Raw genomic sequence first — 21,208 nt, forward strand, 5'->3', positions numbered from 1 at the left:
TCCCACAAGTATTTGCAGCTAACAGTTGAAGCTAATGATAATGGAAGTTGACTACAGATTTGCCATAAACTCAAGGAACTCACATATCTGAAAACCACAAAAGTCCATTGACTTCATATTCAGTAGACAAAGCTGTAATTAGCTTTTAAGTAACTATACAGGTAGAAACAAACAAATAAACAAACAAACCACACTGACCCATTCACACATAATAGACATTTTTAGGCGGCAGGAGCATTCACACAAGATATTAGTATAGAATTTTTTATCTTCATACTGCAATTTTTGGGAGGATAAAGGTATTCCTAAAGACTGCAGCCATTACACTAATTTAGGAATATCACAATGAAGTGTTCTTCCAGTTGCAGACTACTGCTGACCTATAAAATAGCAGGGCTGTGAGACAACTGAGAAAATCATCAAGACCATAGACTTTTTTTTTTTCACAGCAAAGAAATTGTGGGAAAATAATAATGTAAAAAGTGACTTATATTTGGTTTTATGGCAAAATAAAAATATGATGGCAGCACTGCCTAATATGGCTCTTAAGACAATCTTTCAATTTAAAAACATTGAGAAATGGAAATACCATGCCCTCCTTTTTTCTTCCCACTCCAGTGGCACATAACAGTGACACTTCTACCACCAGTAACTACTGATGTCTATTGATTTTAAAAGTCCGAAAACTTCTGTAGCAAGTATGAACAGTGACAGTTATAATAGATAGCAGTGGACACTGCCTATGGATCAAATGGAGCTGAATGTGCAGGTGTGATATTTCAGCTACTCTTTCCATTTAAGCAGAGTTAATTTCTGCTTCCTTTCTGGTAACCCTGAGATGTGATAATCTTTTTAAAGATCCAATACCAGAATATTTAGTAGATGGGCATTGTTCTCTACATTTCCAACAACTTTTCAAGCATTCTATTATTACAGAAAGAGCACAGAACAAAATAAATAAATCTTCAGATTTTTTAAAGAAACATTTCTCAAGTGTATGAAAATGTTCAAAAGTGTTTATATCTCATGAAGTCTAAAACACATTTTCTGTTTAAGAACCTCTAGAGGAGTTGCTTCCAGGTTTGTTTTCTTCCCAGAGATGGAACTCTTTTGTTAAGAGTTGGTTGGATATAATGTAGAGATTGGAAGGTTAAATCAGTTGAGCCTGGGTCAGAGATGATCACTGTAAAAGACTCCTTCTGGCAAGAAATCGTTTTTTTTTATTATTCTCAGTAATATCACCTCACTTTGGACAAAACCAGAAGTAATGTTAAATACTTGCTTTCAGTTGGCAGAAAGTGTTGGCTGCAAGATCCACAATACTGTCTCTGTTTTGTCACTGAAAAAGTCTCAACCTTAATGGTCTTCCCAGACTTAATTTACAGAATAAAATGTAATTTGCTGTCTTTGGTAAAAAAATTTGTTTCTTTTCTTCATGAGTTGAAGGTCTATATTATACTATTCAGCTTCATACATGATAAATTAAAGGGCATGCAAATGTTACTTTGCACCCAGGATTTGGGATTCCCTTCTGAGCGCAGGAAGGTGCACGGTGTGTGGAGCAGGACACCCATCTGAGTCTTTTCTTGCTTGTCACTTGCAATTTGTTCTACCAAATCTGGAAGAGCCACTTAAGGGCAGGCAAAGTTCCATCTTATGAATGTGGTCTGAGCACAAACCACCGAGAGATTAGATATGAAAATCAAAGTTGTTCAGTGACGGCAGCATTTCAAGCCAGGAATGTCCAAGCAGCTGTGAGGGATGATCTACCCTGCCTATTTTTACTGGGATATCTCACTGGGCCTAGATTAATTTCAGAAATTAAAGAAATTTATGTAGATATGTGAAGAGAGTTTCTACAACTCTGCTGAATTTAAATCAGTATAATGCAATAGTGGTGTACTGCTGGAGATTTCCAGTTGTTCTGGAGCGTTCTGGGCACCCTGCAAAGCTGGGAGAAAGTGTGCCACCATGCCACAGCTAATGCACCACAAGCCCAGGCTCTCTCCCAGACAGTACTAACAGGAAGGCTACAGCTCACTCTTTCCCTGGTAAATCCAGAATTACCCAGGACAGAATACACAAATGTCTACGTCCCATCACTACTGTTGAGATCAGTGGATATTCTTCCACCAACTTCCATAGAAATCTGAATGGCTTAACCTTGGTAGAGGGCCAGGACACACAAATCCTGTCCTGTAAATTTAGATCAGAAGACCACTTCTATGACTTTCAGATTAGGAGATGTACATCTCCATTATAATACATCTGACTATCAGGATTTAAGCTTTATATACAGTTAAACTCATTGGGGTTACAAACACTTGATTCCTAATTCAAAAGAAGTAGGTGTGAATGCTCACATACTGCTTTCTCATACTGTCATGGCAACAAAATCCTCATAGCTGCAATGTCATTGTCAGTTACATAGCAAAGGACAGCCAGAGGATGTTCTCTGCCTCCGCCCCTCTCAAAGGTTAATATCACAAAAAAGTCCTGTTCCAAAACACTGAAACATCCACTACTGGAACATCTATTTCAGGATCACTGTAATGCAATTTTTTTCATTCATGTTGACGTTCTCTTTAATGCCATGTGTTTTCCGCTCTTCTTTGATAAGCCAATATTATTACTACTCAAACCTATCTGTTTTTTTATTGAATATATTTAAAGAAATATGAAAAGGGTGCCTGGGTAAGAGTAAATATGTTACAGGGGACCTCAAGATTAATTTGTGAAATAATTCTAAATAAAAAAGTATAGCATTTGTAAACAGATACCAGTCTGGTGTAATATGCTGAATGCTTATATGAACTGACTTCTACATGCTAAAAACAAATTTAAAAAAATCAACTAGAACAAAGTTTAAAATGTCTTTTAATTGATTATTAACTTCTACAGTGCTACAGTATTAACAGTGTCTAAAACAAATATATGAATCTATATCTCAAAAAAATATTATAATTTTTGCAAGTAAATATGTTATTTAAAGTACCATATCGCATTGCTTTCCTGTCTGTGTAAACTTCTAATGATAATGCATTTCAGAAGAAATAACAATAATATGCAGTTGCAGTGCATTTACATCATTAAGAACCTTTAAGTACAATTCTATACATATATACTCTATACACTTAGATAATTTTTTCTGCACTTACACTTTTACAAAGCCATAAACTGAAAGGACATTCAAGTACATTCAAGACCAAACAGAGAGGCAGGAGAGGTATGAATAAAAAGACAACGTTTCAGGTGGTACATCATGACACAGAAAGTACTGTAGGTCACTAGCCACTACCAGCTGCAGGCGTGAAATTCCTAGAGGGGGCTGAAGTCACCCAACATTCAGTTCTCCACAGTTCTCTCGAGACAGCTCTCAGTTGTCACCTTTGCTTTTGTGACCTAAGAGTTCACTAGGCAGGTCTTCTCCACCTAAGAAGTCATAGGGATGACTCAGCTGGGGACATCTGTAGAGCTGTCAGTCCTTCTGAAGGCGCCCGAGACCCCAGCACGGCACCAGTGGGCGCCCAACACTGACCCGAGAGTGCCACCCACTGTGGAGCCGTGCCCTCCTGGAAATGAGCTCATGGAGCTACCCTGCCAAACTGAAACCTGCTGCTTGAGCAGCCTGGCAAAACATTGCAGCCACAACAACACTGCAACTCACTTCAGCAAGAGAACACAGAGCTCTGCAGAAAAATGGGGAGTTTGTTCTTTAAACAGCCATTGTAACAAACACAGAATGAAACATTTTAATGGGCTACAGTTAATCATCTATAAAAACTGTAGGTTCAGCTTGAATTTAAATTGTAAACTGGTGATAAATAATACAATAAGTCTCAGCACATTTTAAAATATACATTATTAAATAAACTGTGATTTTCAGAAAAGTTTTCACCTTTTTTGTTCAAAAAAACCCACTTAAAAATCCTTTATGAATTGCAGCCAGTTTGCCTGCCTGAAAATTTTAATTTATGAAGGCCTACTGCCTAGTGCAGAACATTTATTTGTATTAACTTTCCTTTCCTGTTTTTCTTTCTAAGGCAGATTAAGCCAGAGCTCAATTCAAAAACTATTAACGTAATTTAAACTAATTTAAAATTATAAATTATTATAATGATTGTAAATTGGTTTTGTTCTAGTTTCTTTAGTAACCATACACATATCCAAGTATCCACTGAAGCAAGCTACTGTGAAGACTGAGAGTATCGCAGTCAGAGCAGTAGCTAGACCTAGATTTAAAAGGTACCTATTTAAATCTGGTCACAGAAAAGGTCTGCATGCATCTCCTGTTAACTAGCCTTGCAATCTATCCATGAACATGAACCTGGCTAAATGTTAAGTTCAGTAGGAATTAGAAACAGCACCATTGCTCCGAGGCAGTTTATGTTGAACTGCACAGTTGAGATTGCTGTGCCATACCCATCCTGGCAGGCTGGTGTATCTCAAGACATGTAGGCTAGATAGCTAATGATAGCAGAGTGGAGCAGGAAAGCCCTTTCTGTAACACACCCTTTGTGCACAGAGATGCTCCCAGCTGATCCCCTGAGCTCCCTCAGCAGACGGTAATGAAAACACACTGAGCTTCCTCTCATCTCATATCCTGCGGGGTGGGAAAAATGACATCTATCAACTACTGCTCACCATGGCCTCAGTGACCCCTTGGCAGATGATGTAGAAGATGGAATATCTCAGCACCATATTCCTTTCTGCTGCCCATGCCCTTAAGCTCCAAACATTCTGGGCTGAGCTGTGAAACAACCCAATCTGTCCCAAAACAGCTTTTCACAGTATGTGAGTGCTGGGGAGAACCTCAAGAAATCCAGCTGCTTTCAGGTAGAGTTTATACAAAAAATGGTTTCTATTTCTACCAGTAGTAGGAAATGTCACCTGATTGAAAGGAATCTTCCCATTTCTATGTACTGCTATTCAAAAAGTTTCATAAGGCCATGCTCTATATTAATTTATTTCAGAAGGCCTATAGTAGAGTAAGAAAGACTTCTACAAGTAAGAAAATATCTTTATATTTGTTAAAGACTACATGCAAACATTAAGGATGCTGATGTCTGAATACATTCCTAATCTTACGTAAGCAGGAGGATTTAAATGCTTTAGAAAACTAGGGATATTGCAGAGAGGAAGACAAAAAAGATAGTTGTAAAAAAGAAGTTGGAAAGAGAGCACCATATGAAAATCATACTTAAGTTTTAATGTCCATTTAACAGATTAATTAAATGTTTGAAGATGGTATATGGAAATTTAAATATGCTACCTAGGATAAAATCCTCACTCATCTGAAGGCAATAGCAAGATTTTACCTGCAATTCTCACTATGTTTCAGAAGATATGTTAACAGAATAGCAACCAGCCATCAGACAAGAGGAAAAGCCTCAAGCTGCCAGGGAAGGTTAAGGTTAGACATCAGGAAGAATTTCTTCACGGAAAGGCCGGTCAGGCATTGGAACTGGCTCCCCAGGGAGGTGGTGGAGTCACCATCCCTGGAAGCATTCAAGAAGCAGCTGGACATTGCACTTAGTGCTATAGTCTAGTTGAAGTGGTGATGTTCAGTAAAAGGTGGGACTTTGTGACCTTGGAGGCCTTTTCCAACCTTACTGATTCTGTGAAAAGGATGCTTCAGTGAAAGGTTTCAGTCAAAAAACAGGAGGAAGAAAAGAACATGTTACTTACTTTTTTAGGGTAATGCCATGTAAACTAATCTACATGGCTATCTCTCTGGTCAATGAAACATTGAATGTGATACTGTGAGTAATTTTTAGCCTTACTTTTATTAATTCATTATTTAGCAAGACCATTTTGTAGCTGTAAATCAATTTTTAAATTGTATCATTACCTTGTACATTGTTGCTTTATGGAAGTGCAACCCAAGATTGTAGCAAACAGTGTTGCATTGTTTTCATTTCACTTGTACAAAATTATATAAAAATAGGTCCTTGATTATCATATGATAATATGTTTAGGCCACAATGAAAACAAATATAATACCCTTTTATAGTGCAAGTATTCCTTCCAGAAGGAATACTATCTATGAGATACTCTCATCTGATCAAGGATTTCAAAATCACACCTTTAAGCATCCAATGCATCTTCAATGAATTGATAGCTATGGTCTTCAGTGACCTGCCCTGACAGTTAAAAAAGAGACACAGAACTTAATCTAATCTTAGTTTCTCATATTTCATCACACTATTCTGTTTGCTAATTGAGATATATTTCCCAAAACTGCCAATATGTTCCTCATAGTTTATAAAACAGTACTGAAAGAATGTTCAACACATACAACTGCTAGTCTGAGCACATGTAACACAACTGTTTTGTGATTCAGTGTTGTAAATGTAGTTTATATTTTAAACTTTGAATAATTTTAGCTGCATAAAAAACAGAAGTAGTAAGTTAAATCAGAGCACCTTGTGTGAAATGTAAGGAATACAAAGATTATACCTTCTAAAATTTAAAGAGATACAACTGTCCTGTCTCAAGTCCACTATGCACCTGTCATATAAAAGGAAACTCATTTATGTGTAATGAAGACATGCATAAATATCACAAATTCAAGGCACAACATGGAATTTGAAAGTTAGGGATATAACAAATCCTTGCTTTTTTATCAAATTACCTGACAGACCTTTTGCTGGCATATCTACAAATTTCAAAAAAGCTGTATTATCATAGAATCATTGAAGCTAAAAATGGAAACTACCTATTCAAATATGTAGTTCAATCTCTTGCCAACTCTAATTGAAAACCTTCCAAGACACTGTATGCATTGATAAGGACTACTATGTCCTTCTGTAACCTTATTGATCTTATCAGTAGGACCTTTCTTCTGATATTCATTGGCTATTTACCTGGTTTCAAAGTCATCATAGCTACACCTCCATACTTAGAAAAGCTCTTCCATGTATTTATCATATAACAAAGAATTACACATATTAACGACTCAATCTTTCCGACTTCTTTCTCACTTCAACTAGTTTTGTTACTGTTCTCTGAGCTTTCACAAGATTATCCAATTCTTCATCCCTGAGGTAGCCAAAATATAAGACTGTACTCCAGAAACTACCTCAGCAATCAGAAGTATTGTGATTTACAGCTGCCTGATGCAGCTCTTCCATATATGTATACACTTTTTTTGACAGCAGTGAAGCCAGAAACAGGTTTGTTGCCTACATTTTCAAGGCTTCAAACCACATTACCACATTTCCATCTTCTCTCTCTCACTAAGTATCCAAGTTTCCTCAAATGCATCACCTTTTCTCTGAATCTGCTAGGCTGCTAGATCAAAATCTTCTAATTTGTTGGACCTCTCCCACTCAGATATCATGAAGTGTAATATCATCTGTAACTTCTATCAATATACTGTAGATCCTTCTTGCAGATTATTGAAGACATGAAATAGAATTAGGTCAACACAGTATAAACAATTAATGGGGAGGGAACAATTAAAATTGCCCAATGGGATGAATCAAAGCACAGTTTATATTTTAAGATGCTATTTTAAATATATTTTATCCCACTGAGCTATTTAGAAGAATTCAAATATCTCACCATAGCTACAGTTTTTCAATGCAGTACTGATTTTTCTATACATAATTTAAAGCTAGAATAGGACACATGCTGACAATCAACTTTGCTCTGCAAAGGAGTCCCATTCCAGCCACTGATTAGAGAAAGGTAGACACATCCTGTCTACTCCTCAGCACAAACTTTTAACCAGTTAATATTATATCTATTATTCTAAGTATCTTTAAAATTACAAATGAAAATACAGGGACGTCTAAATTTGCACTGACAATCAAGAACTTAACTCCTTTCAGAAGTCCTTCTGGAATTCTGCAGTATGATACTGTAATTCAAAAAAGTTGAACAACGTGCTACAGTACTTATAATTGGAAAGGTATTACTTAATATAAAGCTCAAATACCATTAAATTCACCTAGTCTATGAAAAACATCATTACCTAATTTACACTCTCATTTCCAAAAGACTCACTTTCAGTGTAACTTATCAACTCTCCTTCTGTTCTTGATAATGACTACAGGTCATAACAGAACTTTCAGAACACAAGGCACAGTAGCCAACTATTCTAATTCTTAAAGCTACTCATCAAACTATTGAAAATAAGAAAATATTTCTTTGAAGAAATAAACAACTAAAAACCAAAGTGAATCTGAGGATGAAAAGGTAGGTCTGCAAATATATTAATTGCAAAAATAATACAGTCCATGATATTTTAGGCACAGTTGTTTATTCTTGTTCCATGTTTTAAAACTTGGACTCAGAAAAATCAGAGGAAGTCTTGGGTTTTTACCCTCTCTTCCTTTCCACTGAAAGCACCATGGTTACACAGCTTGAGTCAATCATCCTTTTCCACAATCACTTCTCCATGAAGCACCCTTCTTCTCTGCCGCAGCATGTGGAAGTAGAGTTGTGGAAATACTTGATCAATGCATAAAAAAAGGCAAATTAGTTGGAAAAATTCAACAGATCACATGATGGAAAACCACAATTTTACAGAATGATGAACTGAGCAAAAATTATGGCACACAGTGGTTGAGTTGATTAAGGTGAATAATAACAAGTCATGAACATTGCAGTGATTTAAAAAAACAGTAATTACTCAAAGCTCAGACAAGATCCCCTGAATAAATACCCTTTGTTCAAGGAACTTCACTCCAACAGCTTCCTTGTAGAAAAAAGGATGTAACCACATTCTGGTACTGCTTGAAGACTTCAAATCTGTCCTTAAGCATTTTTGAATTAAGACTTGGAGGAGAATACAAATTTACCCTATTTGTTCAAATCTGAAGTAAGGAGATCCCTCTTTCCTGTCCCATTGTCATATATTATATTACTATCCTGCTGACACAGTTGATCCTTATTTTTAATGGCTAGAAAACCGGATTTATTCCCGAAGTGTTGTTACATAAACAGATGTAAAATGATTAGTAAGTTATCACACTTTAGAATATTTTTTATTGACATAAATCTCTCTTGTTTGCCTTCATGATTTCTTGGGACAAAAAACTTCAGTGTGTGTGCATATTGTAAAAGTCCATGTTGAATGTTACCTTCTCAAATGAATACCTTTCATGAATGCAGATCACAGACCTTTTAACTTCAGTTTTCCTGCTTTTCAATTTCTCTCCCTAATCTGCTGCCTCAATGTATAGATTATATTAAAATATATATATATTCTATTATTAATATTATCTAAAATATTACATTTGCCTAGTTTGGTCTAGTCCTATTCATGGTGGAATATCTGGTATATCAGGTTGCTTTCACCTTGTCTTCACTGCTTAGGTAGCAGTGGAAATAACACTGGAAGTGAAAGACACACACTCTCTCTACTTTACCTCCATGGCTTCTGGTATGCATAAGTACAAACTGATGAAACCAAGGACTGCAGGTGAAAATTTCAGCCTAACCAATTAAAGCATAGTAAAACTTGGAACAGCAGAAAGCAGGCTTTTACAGTAGAAGGTGTTCAGCAAATTTTAATACAGGCAGCATTTATAGCATCGCTGAAGATTGATTATTATGTTGTTAAAATGTTTTTACAGTTAACAGTTAAACAGTACTTACATGGCACATAGGAGAACATGACAATAATAAGGAAGTAATAGTAGTCAAAGGAGACGTTGTATTTGTTGGGAAGTCTCAGTGAAAACATTCCTGTTTTCTTCACATAGGGTAAAGCAGCATATATGGTTAGCAGTTCACCTGCAACTCCAGCAGGATACAAAATGATAAAAAAGTTGTATCTGCATTGAAAAATAATAAAAAAAACCTTGTGAGAAACACCCCAAAAACTTAAAGTTTTCTCTTGTTATTATTAGTGGCACAGCAAGGTATTAAAGTAGTTCCTGCACCAGAATCAAGGATCACCTCCTGACTTGACACAAAATATCAGTTTAGTTACTTTCGACAGAGTTGCTCAGATTGACAAGACAATACATTCCTCAGTGCTTTCTTTAAAAAACAGTGAAGTATCAAAATGTTTTTATGTCTTTCTAATTAAACAATCCTCAAATTTTTGGTCTCCAAGAATGATTTTTTAAAAAATGTACTATTCTTACTCCTGTTGTCACTGACAGGATTCAGACCAGGACTGAATCTCAAATTCAGATAATCCTACATATTTTCATCACAGTGCACACACACTGGGTCAACTGTATGTACTACAATTTGTTTGAAGATAATGAAAATGTTGAAAAACATCAGAAGCCTGTTCCCCGTAAAACAAGGGAATACTACATGGAAATTGGAATAAAAGGAGAAAAGAAAACGACAGTGCCAGAAACATATCAGATCCATTTTAAAGTGAGATGATGTTAATACAAAAGGCAAAGCATCCAGTTGAAAGAAAATGTGGTTTGGCTGCCAAAGGCCACATAGGCAGTGACAAAATGAAACATGTAATCAATAGGCTTTGTACTGTCCTTTCACACAGTGCACCATGGATATGCAGGTTCTCCTCAGGAACAATTCTCCAGTTCATGAAGGGAACAGCAGTGAGAGATGTCACACAGAGAGAAAGGCACAGTGTGCACTCCCTGACCAAAAGAAATGAGATCCAAAACAGCAGCAACTAAGCATGAAACCCGCCTAGAAGCAGAAGGGCTTAGAAGACTCACAGATGAGGGGAATCACAGAATAGTTCAGGTTGGAAGGGACCACAATGAGTCATCTGGTCCAACCTCCCTGCTCAAGCAGGGTTATCCTGATTGTGTCCTCCTAGTTTTTGAATATCCTCAGTGAGGGAGACACTGGATTGTCTCTCTGGACTATCTGTTCCAGTGCTGGGTCACCTGCACAGTAAAGAAGTTCTCCTTCATATTCAGGTGGAACTTCCTGTGCATCAGTCTCTGCCCTTTGCCTCTTGTCCTACTGCTTGGCAGCACCAAGAAGAATGTAGATTAGATAAGAAGGAACTGATACCTTACATATTGTTTGTCTCTATGCAGTTATAAGGTAAAGATCAGAAATTACATCTCTCTTGGCACTGAATTCATGCCCAGTTGTGCTGTTTGTTTATCCATAAATCTTGATGGGATATTTTAGACTTTATGAAAAAATAGTATCTTTTCAAATGTTTTGCTTACATTAATATTTCACCATATTCAGTGAGAATGTTGGTTTTCCCTATTGCCTATGTTAAGGAAACAAAATTCTGTTATTTGAAGCACACTGACCCAATGGCAAAAATTATTATCTGTCAATGTAATATGGTCTGAGTGCATTTCTCTTCCTGAAGTCTGTATAAAAAACTACTGATGATAGCCAATCTGACTATCTTTAAATTTGTCATTTAGTGCTTAAACAAGTCTGTCACTTAGGCACTAGCAAAAAGGTAATGTTTTATAAGAATAGACATAAATATCTCACATATTAAAGAAGTGCATTAGAAGCATCAAACCTGCATTATCTATAAAAAAAAGGAAAATAATAAACAAACTCTTTTAAATAAGAGTCGTCTGTACTGAATGTAGGTTAGATATTTTTCTTCTAACATAAGAAATCTGCCTTACATGTCTTTTTCAAGTAATAACTAAATAAAATACTATTCCAGTTAAGTCTCCTGATAAACACACACAGTGTCTGTAGTGCATCTGATCTAGTGGCCAACCTTAAGTAGGCTTCAAAGTCAAAATAGTTTTGATTTGGAACACAATTTTTAGTGGGCTAAACTAAGTCAGGATTTAACTTCACTACATGGATATAGTCTTACAAAAGCTCTGATAAAGCAGAATTTTTTATAAAGTAATAATATAGATTGAGTGGCAACAACTCCCACATTTTCAAAGAACTAACATCCACAAAGACTAGCACAGGTGCTTAATTTTGGGCATTGTAATCGAGAGCATGAAGAGTCCTACTGCAAATTAAAAGATGACTCCAAAGATAAAGGAAAAAAAATTAGAGTAAGTGAAAGCAAAGTTCAAATTGTGAGACACAGAAAGCAAAGATAAAAACATACCTCAAAACCTCAGCTAAAATATTTTCAACATTTTAAACCAAGCAAAAATGATCCCAAGTATGGAAAGCAACTGACTTGCACTTTGCTGACACATAACCAAAGCTCAAACATCTGGTCTCCAGTGTGTTAGTTCAGCATGCCTGAAACCAACATGCACAGAATCATGAGAAACTCAAGTGCAAGACATCTCCACCTGGCCCATTTAATGAAGTATGGCAAATGGTTGAGCAGGTTGAATGTGTAGAAGGAATATCGAGTAATCTCTGTCACAGTCCATACGACCAGAAAAAGAATAACGCTCTCCTCATTCTGGATCTGCAGAAGTATAAAGAACCAACATTTTCTTCATCCTTAGGCTTCTTTTCTGTGCAAACTGCAACAGACTTCTCTTTAAGATACATAGTGCAGAACTAATGTCTTGTAAAAAAAATCTTGGCACAAAAGCAATATGCTGAAATCATTACCATGTACAGTTCATTATCGTATGTTTACTAACATACAGACATTTGTCAACTGAGCAATCTTCATCCATTATGCAAATATCAAAATATAAAACCGTATAATTATGCTTATTCCTCCTCTTTGTTCTCTACCTACATTCCACCAGACTATGTAACTATCCCTCTTTCATTTGTGGTTGACCTACTTGTTTACGTTTTTACTCCTCAAAACAGCAAGAACAACAAAATGCTACAGAAGGTATGTTCTTCTCACAATCACTTTTTAATCATTCTGCATTTCACTACTCCATTTCCTAGATTTTCTCTTACTTTTTATCTTGCTTCTTCTTCAAAGTAATATACACATCTCCATGAAACTTTAGACAAAAGGAATTGCTTTAATATAACCTACTAACTGGAACTTGGTCACAGAAGATCAAGTTTGGTAGACTTCAGGGAGTTTTAAGATAGTTAAGGAGCTGGAGCACAGATGGCTCACTAAATGAAGAGTAGTTGGTAGATCAGGAGCTTTGCGTAAATTCACTCAACAATCCCGTGTAAGATTTAAGTTCTGAGTCATTAAACTGCCTCATTGGTAGGTAGCACATCTCTGCTGTTTCAAAACACCACTTCTTTCTCACTCTGAGTGAACAAATAAACAAAAGTCCCCAAATACAAAGAAGGCACCTGGGGATCTATTACAAACACTACCTTCTGTGAGGAAGAATTACACACAAGTAATTTTCTTTCCTTTAAGAGGGGAGGAATTTTGTAATACACTTCTATGCCTGAAGGCTGAAAAGCTCCAGGGATGTCTGTGAAATAGAATAAAGCAACACAGGTTTTGTTAAAATTACAAAAAAGGGAAATGATTTTTCAAAATAAAATGCAACATGGTGACAAAGCTTAATATACCTCCAAGATGCTGAAAATCCACGACTCTGTCAAAAATCAAGAATTTTAAGTGCTCATAAAATCGCACCCTCAATATGTCAGTCAAAGAAGGTGCACTTTTAGCAGAAGGATCGCACCAACATCATAAAGAAAACAGAGACATAAAAATAGCACCACAATCACAAACAAATAGCAGCAACTGAAGTGCAAAGACAGCCAAACAAATAAGCAAAGGTAAAGACAGAATTAGGCTGTTCTTTGCCTCCTGCAATTAGAGACAAACACTGATAACTCAAACTTGGATTCATGTCACAGTGCTAAATCCAAGCAGAAGAGCTTTAAATAAGTATGCAGAGAATTCCTATCTGCTGCCTTGCAAATCTGCAGTCAAGTGGGGAGGTCTGGCTCTGGCTATTATCACTGACATGCCTCTCACCACCTAAAGTGACCCTGAACATTCATGCCTGCTAAGCAATAACAGCGTGAAATACAATCAGACATACATTCAAATGTATTTCTTTTTGGACATAGCTTGACCATAGTGTAGATAGGGGAAATAAAAGAAATTGCTGGATGTGCGAAAGATTTAGTCCACTGCAGATAATAAAAAATCGCAAAATGCAGTGCTATAGTCCAGCTCATGTATTGACATTCAATATAAAAATCTTGTTAATCTTTGCGACATCTTCCCTTACAGAAAAATACATGAAGTTAGCTTACCAAAAAAACCCCTAAATAAAACAACAAACCAAAAAACAAAACACCACCAACAATAAGAAAAAAGAAAAACAAACAAACAAACAAACAACCTATGAAAAGCCTATTTAATTTATTCCATGTTAAGAAAATTGACAGTAAAGGAAAAGATGCAGTGTAGAAAACAAGTTCTCTTGCGAAACGAAATGAAGATTTGATAACTGAGGCAGGTGCTGGGATAATTCATCTGCAGAAAGGCCTATGCCATCTGCTGGTGAGACAGTTTAATGGCTCAGCTTTTCAAGTTCTGAAGAAATCCAGGAGCACAAAATCAATCACTTAATTTTTTGACATGCGTTTCATAGAAAGCACACCTCACAAACTGAACCTAATGTCCTACCTACTAGCTGTGAACTGCTTGTTTCATTCTGCTAATGGATCACTAGCCTTACAACAGCCACCTACAGCCAGGCAAATAAACCATTGTCATTTACACAGGTCCTTATGTGCCATTGTGACATATGGGTGTCACTGAATGTTAATACCACCATAATATAAAATTTTGAGAAGGTTTCTAAAAAATTTGCAAAATCGCAACCATGTTTATCCATGTTAATTCAATTTAAGACATAAATTTAAAGACAAAAATTTACATTTTATTTAGATTAATTCAGTAAGTGCTAATTAAATTTTTTAAAAGGGAACTGTTATTTACAGGCAAAACTAGGGTAGTTTTGCTTGTAAATAATAGGAGTAGTCATTGATTTCACTTAGGCAGACCACAGAGGGCACGATGCTGAAGATGCTGTTCATTCACAGCTAAGACCCAGACTCAGTCTCCTGGCAAGAATCACAAATTCTATTTCGTAACCCTAACTTTCAAAATTGTACTCAAATATGTAAGTATTGTCTACTCAAATAGCATTAATTTTTGATTGGTCTTTCTTGTAAAATGAGAACTGTAGTAATAGCTTCTCCTTAAAAGCAATCAAAACATAATTTGCTCACACACATACCTGTTTTATACTATGTGCAATGAACCACACCATGAAGATTCTTGAACTCACTTGGACCCCAGTCACAAGCACAGATGTGCGAACTATTCCTTAAAAAGAGAAACATGTTATCTCTGTTCCACAATTCACGTTTTAACTAGTTACAGGAGAAACAAAAACAAAGAACTCACCAACTGCACAGTGGATTACCTGTAAATAAAAGTAAATCAGAAGTTACTGATGTGCAGCATGTTACTAGCTACCCTATAAATATGGCCTTTTGATATTACTATAAACCTAGGCTCAATTCTGGTTTTTGTCTCACACTAACAGTCTTTAAAAGATATGCGGCAGAGCCCTGGCAATCAGTGTTGGGATGATCTCAGTATCTGAGCTGTGCAACTGCATGAAAGACATTTGTTTTCCAAATTAATTCTAAATATTAGACATTTAGATATTTATAAAGAATTTTATTCAACCAGTAAGCTTCTCTACCTTATTCAAAGAAGAATTTTACAGGACAGTGTAGAGGAAGTCATATAAGGAACACCAAACGCACAGTAACTTTAAAATGTTTACAGATTAATAACATTATAATACTTTTGTCAATGACAGCTATGAAGCTTTAGACAGTGTATTTTCTGGTCAGTAATGTTTAGCAAATGAAGTGCTTTTCATTGTTTTGTCAGGTTTGAATAGAATTACTTACTGTGAAAGTTTAACAGCACAAAAGCCTATATACAGCTGGTGACATGATTTTAACAGTTGTTTGAACTAGAAATGTTGTAGGCAGATTGAGAAAAAAAAGTTAAAATGTAGATAGACATTCTTTGTTGTGCCTGGGAAAGGACTGCAAGTGCTCCATAAACCCAGCAATAAAGCTTCATTCCACAGATTTACCAGAACGGAGACCACTAGTGCATAGTTTCCAAAAGTATTACTTAAAGAATACTTTGCACATCTTGCACAGACCCTGTTGCAATGGAGCATATGGGGTACATGAATCCTGTCTCGAAATAAGCAGAAGCAGGACAGGCACAGAAGGATAGTAAGGAAGTCCGGTATAAAGAATATAAGGTAAACTATAATCTCTGAGATGGTGATATCTACTACACTGGAGGGCTCATCTGCTGGCTGTGATGCCTTTGAGATTTTGCCTTTTGCATTAAAGACTCTCAAATCAAAGCAGTTCCCAGGCACTGATTTAAAGAAATATTAGAATTAAGTTTGAAAAACACATGCCCATTTGTTTCAAGTAATCACCTTGCCCCACCCCCAAAACTTCATTAAATAATAAAGCAAAAAACCCTTATAGTACTAATATAATATCTTTATTTTAAATTAAGGGTAATGATGTGTTTTGACTATGATATGCAGCATCCAGTAAAGCAAACTAATGTTTAAAATTTACCTCAAGCAAAGCAAATGTCTGGAAAAATTTAAGCGTCTTTTGAACGCTTCTGAATAAGCCTCTATGTGTTCCTTTCTGTATATAAAACCGCACCATGGCAATACCTAATACCAGCCACCTATAAAAGAAAGAGAATGGATACATTTCAAATTAGAATTCTAAAAATATCCATCCATCATAAATAATTTAGTAGAGTATTTTTCTTCACAGATTAACTTTGATTCTTCACTTGTCGGTGTTCTTAGATCCTTAAAAATATCTTTAGACATAAATAGTATATAATATTATATACACATTACACTCATCTCTTTACTTGGAAAAGAATGGAGAATAACATGCTGCCTTCCAAGGACTGATTTAATTGAGGGAACCCCCCATCCATTAGACTTTTCTCTAGCAGTGACTACATATTTTTACTATTAAATCCTCATGCATCTTGACTATTAAATGCTGTTATTTGAAACCACATGATGAGCTAGGCACTGAAATCACTGTTTGGACTGCAAGTTTGTGAAAGTAAAGGACTGGAATTTATGCACATCAGTTTTACATTTTTCATGGCCTCTCAACTCACCAATTTCAGGACTGACTAGTGATCTTAATGCTCCCATTTGTGATTGTCCAAATGAAGTTACCACTACAATTATGTTTTCCAAAGTGTTGAGAAATGTTTTAAAAGTTGACTTAAAAATCAGACTCCAAAGAGCTGAAAAATGGGTGTTCTATGCTCCTGACTTCCAGAAGCAGATACATTTAACTAGCACATTAGAGGAGGTTGGATAAATTTATTTTGGGGTTTTTTTTTGGAAACTGAACAATGATGCCAACTAATAACCCTTCCAATGTAAAAGAAAGAAAAAGTAACAGTATCTTTTAATCATATTGGAATTTGACATAAAACTTAAATTGAGATTTAGAATGGAAATTGAGAAAAAAATAAACATCTAAACTGTGGGTTAATCCCACTACCAGCTCAGATTCTGTAAAATAATCCAAGGCATGAGGAATTCCTTCCACATAACAAACCCATTTTTTTATATAATTAAGATTTTCAAAACAGTGTACTTTATATTCCATTATCATGGGATTGATTGGGTAGGAATGGATCTTAGAGATCATCTGGTTCCAACCCCCTCTGCTGTAAGCAGGGAAACATTCCACTCGACAAGGTCACTCAGGGCCCCATCCAACCTGCCTTTGAACACTTCCAGGAATGGGGCATCCACAGGTTCTTTGGGCAACCTCTGCAAGTGCCTCACAACCCTCTGAGTAAAGAATTTCTTTCCAATATCTAATCTAAACCTGCCCTCTTTCAGTTTAAAGCCATTAAACCTTATTCTGTCCCTACAGGCCCTTGTGAAAAGTTCCTCTCCAGCTCTCTTGTGGGCTCCCTTCAGGAACTGAAAGGTCACAGTTATGTCACCCTGGAGTCTTCCATTCTCCAGACTGAAAAAACCCAACTCTCTCAGCCTTTCAGACCTATACCTCATTCTTAAAACATCATATTATCAAGAAGACTGAAAACTTCAGGTTTCAATCCAAAAAGGCTAAGAAAGTACAAAAATTCTTTAACATAGACATAGGCGTAACAAGAGCTATGGATGGCTATTTTGAGAGGTAAAAATAAAAATCAAAAATGACAAAAATTTTAGTTCAACACCTTCTCTGATGTTGCTGGGAACAATTACTCAGTCCTTTCATTTTCCATAAAGCCTTAGCAAGTACATTCTACAGCAACATGAGCTCTGGCTAAGGAACAGCCAAGTGAGAAAGCAGAAGGGTCTCAGAAATACTCAGAGGCAGATTCAGAGAGATTATAAACATTCAGAGAAATATTTACACAAGCACTTGGATAAATATTTAACTCATCTTCTGGTAGTCTTCCCTGAGCATAAGGTATAGGCTAGCACTGGAAACAGGGTACCTGGAAATAGTAATCTTTGGTCAGATCCATTCTGCTGTAACAACGCCCAGATCCTGACAGCTCCCTGCTCACCTCGGATGGCACGGACTTCAGTATCAGCCCCTGAACAACTCCTACGCACGGCGGCTACTGCTATGCAGTCACTCGGCATGCCCCATTCCAGCACTTCATGACAGCATTTCAAACTCACATACAGCTAGGCAGGCTTCCCCACACAGCAGGAATGATTCCCCTCTTTGATCCCTTCTACTTTAAGCCCATGAATCTGATCTGTCAGCGCTCCAAGATTTTCCCCCGCAAGTGTTACTTAGTTTTTACAACAGATTTTAAATATGAGTGCATTTATTTCAGGTTGTCTCTCACCGCTGTGGAAATGAGGAATTACTGGAATATCACTGGTAGTCTTTCACAGTGGAGCTGCTCTGTTTCACAGTGAAGTGTTTGACAAGAGGAAGGTGACAGTGAGTTTACATCCAGCTGGCAGCGCAAATGTGGCAGCAACAGCTCTGTCCGAGACTGAGAAGTCATAATACATTTAACCTAACAAAGCATTTTTTGCATCTCATTCCACAGCCTAAGAGAAGTAATTGCAGAGAGAAGTAATCTTGGACTACATTCAGAATCAAAGACGGCAAATGGATTTTTCTTAAATGATTTTTTACGAGGACATAAATTTCTGTGGATAGATTTATTTAGCTGTCAGTGCCTTTGACTTTGGATCTCAGGAAAGCCCTTGTACTGATTACTACAAACCACCAGGAAATGGAAAACACGTTCTGTAATAAAGGCAGCATCTCCAGTTGGGATTTTCAGCATGACATTTTAGTCCCTTAAATCTGTTTAGAAACAAAGCTAAGGGTTTTTTTTTAATTAGAATAGTTGTTAACATGTAGTTATGCCTTTGTTTGTTAAAACTCCAGAAACATTTTGCTGTATTGCACTGCCTGGACAACTGGACAAATACACTGTTCTAGTTAAATATTTATCCTGTGTAGTGTCTCTGTTAAGTATAGTCGCTTTTCAAATACGTATTTTTCTCTTAAATTAATATGAGATCTCTTTATAGATACTTAAAGATATCTTTAGAGATACATTTTCTCTCGAAAACATAATCATAAATGATTATAAGAATTTATTCCCATCTCTTTTTTTCTTTGTTTCCACATAAAAAAATCCATTTTTGCATGTCTTAATTCCTTTAGATATTAATGGAAAATGGGAGAGAAGGAAGTGGGAGATGCTGAAGTGGCACCTAAGGTCAAAACTAATGTGGTTCGATAATCTTTTAGAGACATATAAAAGTCAGTGGCAAGAGTCAGTGTTCATTAGCAAATTCACACATGGAGCACAAGACTGGTAATTCAATGAGGTAACATAAACCTCACATAAAAGCACTTTTCAAAAAGTGCTGCAGTAATATATGAACAGACTTGAATACACATACTCAAAATTCACAGTTGCTAGTGAGAAGAAAGCCTTTACAATCACATTCCTGGCTTTCTCCATCAGTGCTTGAGCTCCTGCCTCAACTGCGGCATGTTAGATTTACTCTACGGGATTCAAAGGGCAGTGAGATCACCCATTAGTAACCAAAGAAAACTGTTCTCGTGATGAATATCACACTAGAAGTTATATATTTTTTAATTCTTAGCTTTCTTTTAAACACTTGGAAATGAACAGGTTGGTTGTTTTTTTTTTTTTTTCCCCCAAGAGCTAGCGAACAGGGAAAATTTTCAAGAAGTGAGAATATGAACTTTGAGCGCTAACGACATAAACGTGACTGCTCTTATGATCTGTTATTCACAATAAATATCCTCTTTCCTCACAGCAAAGCCTCGCAGCACAGAGCACAAGCTCAAATGAACCTCGTGGGCTACTGCAGCTCTTCCCCCTGCACCGGTCCCCGCTCATCCCTCCTGCCCGCGGGCCGCGCTGGCTTTGGACAGCTCAGCCTGCCGGGAGCCGGGGCGGGCTCCGCTCGCTCAGAGCTGCACCGTCCCCAGCGCGCCGCCCCGCACGGCAGCCCGGCCCTGGAGCCCCCGGGGGCACCGGGGAGCGCTGTCGGCTCCCGCGGGCGGCCAGCAGCCTCCTCCGCATCCGGCGAGGCCGTGCCGAGGGACGCGGCTCCCCCGCCCGGCATTCCGGTCCCGGCTATACTTAACCTCCGCGGCGGGCGCGGGGTGACGCGCCGGCGGCTGAGCGCTGCACCGTATTTGGCAATGCCGGGCAGGCGAGGAGAACCCCGCTCCCGGCGGCTCCCCCGCGTCCCGGTTCTGCCGTCCGGCCCCCGCCTCGCCCCGGCCGCGCCGCCCCCGCTCCGCGCCCCGCGGAGGCGCCGCGCTGCCGCCCGCGCCCGCTCACCCCGCGGTCATGGCGACGTTGTAGAAAATGAGCCAGGTCGTGGCCAGGGCGCCCAGCTTCTTCTTCTTCTTGCTATTCTCCTTCTCCTCCACCGCGCCGTTGCCGCCTCCGTCCTCCTCGCTAGACGCCATGGTTCCCCGGCCGGCAGCGCGGCGCACACGGCGGGGAGGAGGGGCTCCCTCCGCGGCGGGGCTGGGGCCGCGCTGACAGCCGGACCGAGCGCTGTCTCTCACCCCATCTGTCTTCCCCGAGGGCCGCTGCCGCCGCCAGCGGCTCACATGGCCCTGCGCGCTCCTCCCTCCGCGCCGCGGGTCTCCCCGGGTCAGCCGGAGCCTGCGGGGGCGGGTGAGCCTCCATCGGCGGGGAGATCCTGGTGGGGTGGTACCTGGCCTTGCTGCTGACCGCAAGGCAGCGGGCACAGCACACCTCGGAAAAAGTGACAGAAAATAGCGCCGCTCTTGGAAACACGGAAATATGTGTCTGAGA

General features: G+C 38.1%; 1 protein-coding gene across 2 annotated transcripts; it reads right to left on the bottom strand.

The window, feature by feature from the left end:
- Positions 1-8,197: 8,197 nt before the first annotated feature.
- On the bottom strand, positions 8,198-20,944 carry HACD1 (3-hydroxyacyl-CoA dehydratase 1). 2 transcript variants are annotated; one of them, XM_066198532.1, is made up of 7 exons: positions 20,723-20,944; positions 16,438-16,555; positions 15,218-15,236; positions 15,048-15,130; positions 12,195-12,316; positions 9,607-9,785; positions 8,198-8,457 (listed from the first exon to the last, which is right to left on the bottom strand). In XM_066198532.1, the coding sequence occupies exons 1-7, from the start codon at positions 20,851-20,853 to the stop codon at positions 8,375-8,377; spliced, it is 735 nt and encodes a 244-aa protein (XP_066054629.1). In that variant the 5' UTR covers positions 20,854-20,944; the 3' UTR covers positions 8,198-8,374. The 2 variants fall into 2 exon arrangements, with proteins under 2 accessions (XP_066054629.1, XP_066054619.1); XM_066198522.1 differs by having other exon boundaries at positions 8,199-8,457; positions 15,048-15,136.
- Between the last annotated feature and the right edge of the window lie 264 nt (positions 20,945-21,208).

Source organism: Chamaea fasciata, unplaced genomic scaffold, assembly GCF_029207755.1.
Source record: "Chamaea fasciata isolate MVZ Bird 193981 ecotype frontalis unplaced genomic scaffold, bChaFas1.0.hap1 SCAF_1, whole genome shotgun sequence".
Lineage (NCBI taxonomy): Eukaryota > Metazoa > Chordata > Aves > Passeriformes > Sylviidae > Chamaea > Chamaea fasciata.

Coding starts and splice junctions, on each gene's coding strand:
- HACD1 (XM_066198522.1), bottom strand. CDS start 20,853: ATGGCGTCTAGCGAGGAGGACGGAGGCGGCAACGGCGCGGTGGAGGAG. Junction 12,317..15,047: donor TTGCACATAGTATAAAACAG/GTATGTGTGTGA, acceptor ATACTTCTGCAG/ATCCAGAATGAGGAGAGCGT. Junction 8,458..9,606: donor CATGTTCTCCTATGTGCCAT/GTAAGTACTGTT, acceptor GCATTGATCAAG/TATTTCCACAACTCTACTTC.